Source organism: Geospiza fortis, unplaced genomic scaffold, assembly GCF_000277835.1.
Source record: "Geospiza fortis unplaced genomic scaffold, GeoFor_1.0 scaffold130, whole genome shotgun sequence".
Lineage (NCBI taxonomy): Eukaryota > Metazoa > Chordata > Aves > Passeriformes > Thraupidae > Geospiza > Geospiza fortis.
The window spans coordinates 5,810,571-5,815,220 of NW_005054300.1; the positions used below are offsets into that span (position 1 = coordinate 5,810,571).

The 4,650-nt window shown below is 57.2% G+C and overlaps 1 protein-coding gene across 1 annotated transcript in view; it reads left to right on the forward strand.

The window, feature by feature from the left end:
* Positions 1-3,454, forward strand: part of HPS6 (HPS6 biogenesis of lysosomal organelles complex 2 subunit 3) — a 9,735-nt gene extending 6,281 nt beyond the window's left edge. The window contains exons 2-3 of the mRNA XM_014308969.2: positions 4-2,259; positions 2,464-3,454. Coding sequence (XP_014164444.2) covers positions 4-2,259; positions 2,464-2,763 — 2,556 coding nt within the window. The 3' untranslated portion in view covers positions 2,764-3,454. The remainder of the gene's footprint in view (positions 1-3; positions 2,260-2,463) is intronic.
* Positions 3,455-4,650: the final 1,196 nt, after the last annotated feature.

Here is a 4,650-nt window from a genome sequence, read left to right on the forward strand (position 1 = left end):
CAGCATGTCCTGCTCCTGCTCAAGAGCCGGCCGCCCGCCCTGCCGCGGGTGGTGGCCTTCCAGCGCCACAGCATCGCTGGAGCCGACCTGGAGAGGAGCTGGCAGCCGCCCCAGCCAGCTCCTGTGGGACTGCTCTTCCTGCAGAGCCCTGTGGTACCAGACTCCTGGGTGCTGGCCGTGGTGTGGGAACACGGCCGGACTGAGGTGTGGCACTTTGTGGTGGCCGTGGGCTGGAGGCTGCTGCAGACGCTGGAGCTGTGCCAGGGTGCTCGGGCACGAGTGGTGTCCGTGTGCAGCCAGGGAGCCAGCCTGGTGTGGTGTGAGGAGAGGCCGCCGCTGGGCGCTCACTCGGACGTGAGCAAGTGTGCCTTCAGGTTCTGTGTCTGCGCCCGTGCTCTGGAGCTGGGGGAGCAAGGTGTGCGGCTGGGCACTGCGAGGATAGTCCTGCACAACAGCCCCGAGTACCAGGTCCTGGCCTCTCCCCAGCATGTGTTCCTAGTGCCTGCTGCTGCCGGCTTCACCACCACTTCCAAATTCCTCCTCATCTGGCACCCAGAGAATGCAGAGTTCACCATCACAGCCCCCTCTGCAGGCTTCATCCACAGCAAGGTGCTGCGCTCCAGCAGCGAGTCAGACTTCAAGAAGCTCCTGCTGGGTTCTGTGGGCCTTCTCTCAGGTTTTGCACCTCTGGATATTCACACCTCCACTGTGTCCAACAGCGGGGGTCTGCTGCTGGTGAGCACAAAGGGTTCTGTGAGTATCCTGGAGCCAGATGGGACACAGAGGCATATCTTTGACCTGGAGAGCGGCCCCCTGGCCCAAGGGAGTCCTGTCCAGCTGAAGACTTTTGGCAGCATCCTGGCCTGTGTGCTGGCTGGAGTACTGTACCTTGTCGACCAGAACAGTGGAAGGCTTGTAGAAAAGGAAGTCCTGAGCATGAAAGAGGTGCATTTCCTGGAGTCCCAGGGAGAGGAGGACAGTATCCAGCTCCTCAGTCAGAGTGGCATCTACAGCTTTACCTTTTCCAAACCTGAGGACAACAGCAGGCCTGAGCCCTGCCTGGTGGAGATGGTGTTTGAGGAGGCCTGCAGATATTATCAGAGGAGGAGCCTCAGCAGCTCCAAGCTGACGGTGGAGAAGTTGAAGAAAGGTGGTACGTTCCAGGCTCCTGTGGTCCTCGCTGCCATCCTGCAGCACAGCCTCCACCAGAAGCAGAAGCCAGCCCGAAGCCTTCAAGACTCTTACTCCAAGCTGTTGAGTACAGTGAGCCTGGAGCTGCAGAGCTACAGGAGCCTGGAGCTCCTCAAGACTTGCGTGGTGTGCGCCCCAGAAAGTGAGGTGGAAAGCTACTGCAAGGAGCTGGTGGAGCAGGAGGTCAGCCGCATTCTGCAGTCTGACATGGACAAAGACAACTTGGCCTATCTGAACTCTGTCTTTGCCTCCTTCCCCAGGGCTGCCTGGAAGGCCACACGGAGCTGCCTGCAGCTGCAGCAGAATGGGGATGGCCTCTTGGTAGCCAGGGCCACCCCAGAGGTATGGAAGAAGGTCCTGTGTCAGCCTCAGCTGGAGGAGGTGGGTCAGAATGGGATGGTCCCGCTCTTTGAGCTCATTTGCGCCTCCTTCCTGAGGTTCAAACCCAAGTGGCTGCCCAGCTTTGTGGAGCTGACCCAGCAGTATGTTAGCAGCTCTTGGTTATACGGCAGCAAGGAGGGCCCAGAGGGCCGGGTGCCACTGTACAAGAGAGCACTCGGAGTGCTGGCCCGAAAGAACAAACACGGCGAGGCGGATGAGGAGATGGAGCTGGAACTGCTGCTCTGCAGCAAGAGACCTAAGGCCGTGCTGCAAGCTCTGCACCTTCTCATCCATCTGAAGCAGTGGCAGCGGGTGGTGGAGGTGGCAGAGAAGTTCTCCAAACTCAGCCCCTTGCTCAACAAGGAGATATTCATCACACTGCTGGCTGAGTTTGCCCAGCACCGGGAGCTGGACCCTTATCTGGACAGGCTGTGGCCGCTGTGCCCTGCAGAGCTCACTGCCTCAGACATCCTCACCACGGTCCTGCAGCACCTCCCTCATTCCCAGGAGGACCCAGTGCCCTTCTCCAGCGAGGGCAACCAGCTGACTGTGGGCTTGCTTAAGCCACTGCTGCAAAGGGTTGTGCAGCGTCCTAGTGTCCAGGATGAGATGTACTCAGATGCCCTGCAGAGCAGCACCTTCCCCCCTCCTACCCCACCCCGAGAGCACAAAATCCCCTCAAAAGCAGTGGCTGATGATGTTCCTCAGCCACCTATAGCAAGGACTTCCTCGCCCTCAGCACTGCTACAGGATGACAGTGTGTGAAGGGGGGGAAGGACAATGTCATCCCAAGCCCTGGGTGCGCAAGGAAGGGAAATCCTACCTGTGTTGGCAGTACAGAAGCCTGCTCCTTTCTGAAGCATCCCTGCAGCATCTCAAAAAGCCTGTTGGGTGGCTGAGGTTGGGGGATCTCTGAGCCAGGCTTTCGGGTTATTCCTAGCAAGTGCAATTGTGTGCATGCCAGTGGAGGAGCAAATGCCAGGTGCATTTGCAGATGAAAACGCTGGCTGCACTACAAAACTACAGAACTGCTCCCCGCCCAAAGCACTTTGGTTTGTTTGGCTCCTTTCTAGCTCCACTTCTACTTCCCTGATCCTCTGGTACTGGTGGTGGAGTGGTAGGCAGTACACAGTCTTTCCTCCCCATTCTCTGCTCAGTGGGCTGGGTGGTACCTCCAAGCTCTGCCTATGAGAAGCAGGACATGTTTCCTGCAGCTGGGTCACTGAGTGCTGCTGCTCTGGGCTCAGTCAGATGCTAAAGGCCAGTGTGGCACAGCTCCATGGCACTGGGGATCCCAGCACACGCACTGGCAGTTGCAGCACTCCACAGATTGTCTCGCCACAGCTCCTCTGGGATCAGTCCTGTAGCTGTGACTGATTGCAGCTACTTAGCTGAAAAGAGCAGCCTAATTCCCTTATCTCTCTGTCCCAGACAGTACCCAAACTCTCTGCTGAGCTGAGAAGCTTGCAGCAGGCTATGAGAGCTTGGGGCTGGCCCTGCCTTTCCCTTTCCTTTGTGGAAGCTTAGATTATGCTGCAGGACACCCGAGCCCTCTGTTCCCATCTCCTCTACCTTTGCCCTTTGCATACAAAGGGGCTTTGTCAGGGTTGTCTGGCTCATATTGTGCCTCTGTTTGCAAAATCAGTGTAACTTGAGAATAGTTTGTGCAGGAAGATCCAGGTTCCAGCCTCTCTCAGGTGCCTGGTCCCCTCCTCCAGGAGGGAGACCCTCGCTGTGGCTTTGCCCCTGCATTCTGGGCTCTGGTCTGAAGGAGCTGTCTGGTGCCTTGTTGGGCTGTAGAGATTGACCTGCATTAATCCTCTTGAGAGTGGTCTTAAGTGTGGAAGACAGACTCCTTTTAAAAATAAAGGTTCCTAAAGCACTGCTGAGGTGGTGGTGGATGTTATGAGGGTACACACCCTCAGGAGCGGGGCAGTCTTGTTTTGCCTGTGGTGAAAAGTGGCCAGGCTCATCTCTCTGGTGCTGGCCAGCATGGCTCACAACTGGTAGAGCTCAGAGCTCATTCCCTCTGTGGTACTCAGCTGCTTACCACTATGAAGCCACAGAGGCAGAGTCTGCACAGGCAGGCTGGAGCTGTGTGCCACAGGGAAGGGCCACCCAGGCCATGCACAGCTGTGGCTGGGCCCAACAGAGAGTTGAGGAAGGGGGGATTTTTTTGTCAAGAGCTGCAAATTCTCTATTTTTTAGGAAAACTAGCAACAGAGAGCACCTGGCTGGCCCAGCAAAATCCTGCTGCCAGGCACAGTGTCACAGCTGCCGTTGGAGAGATTATTGTTTGTGAAACCACTGTAAAGATGTGGCAGGGTCTCCCCCAGAGAAAGGCTTGTCTGTGGAAAGTCCCTGTGGTGGAAAAAAGCCAGGCAAAGAGGAAGAGGAACTGCTGCAGTGGTGCCCTAGAGGCTGGCTGGTTATTGATGAGACCTTCCTTGGGGGGGTCCTTGTGCTGTGGCCATGGGGCACTGTGAGTTTCCCTCTCACTCTGGCAGCTGCCACACGTGAGCAGAGGGAACAGGCTTGAAAGGAGAGCTGGTGGCATCCACTGTGGGCATTCTGTATAGAGCTGTCCTTGCCTCCTCTCCAGGCAGCTGGTGGCCTTGCCTGACTCTGGTCTCACCCCCCTCCCAGGGCTGTTTGGGAGGAGGATGATGGACGGAGCCCAGCACCTCTTCAAGCCATGGCTCCAGAGATTGGAACACTGCCCTGGAGCTGCACTGAATGGGGAGCTGCTGAGAGCAAGCCCCACACCTTGGCAAAGGCTGTGCAGTATTTGGGGGGATATCTTCATTGCCAGGGCTGGGTTTGGGTGCAAGTAGCCACAGTGAATGAGGGTGAAGCTCCCTGCCTTCCAGCACTGGCTCTGCAGAAAACGGAGAGCAGGGAAGAAGCAATGCCCACAAAGCCAGCAAGCAGAAACTGAAGCCAGCAGCAGTGCTGTGTGAGACACAGCATCCCCGAGGCACAGCAAGGGAAGAGGAAGTGGGAACATGACGCAGTAGGGACAGCCTGAGGCCTGGGGGCAGAAGCCTCCATGTATGGGCCCCAGACAAACAGGAAACA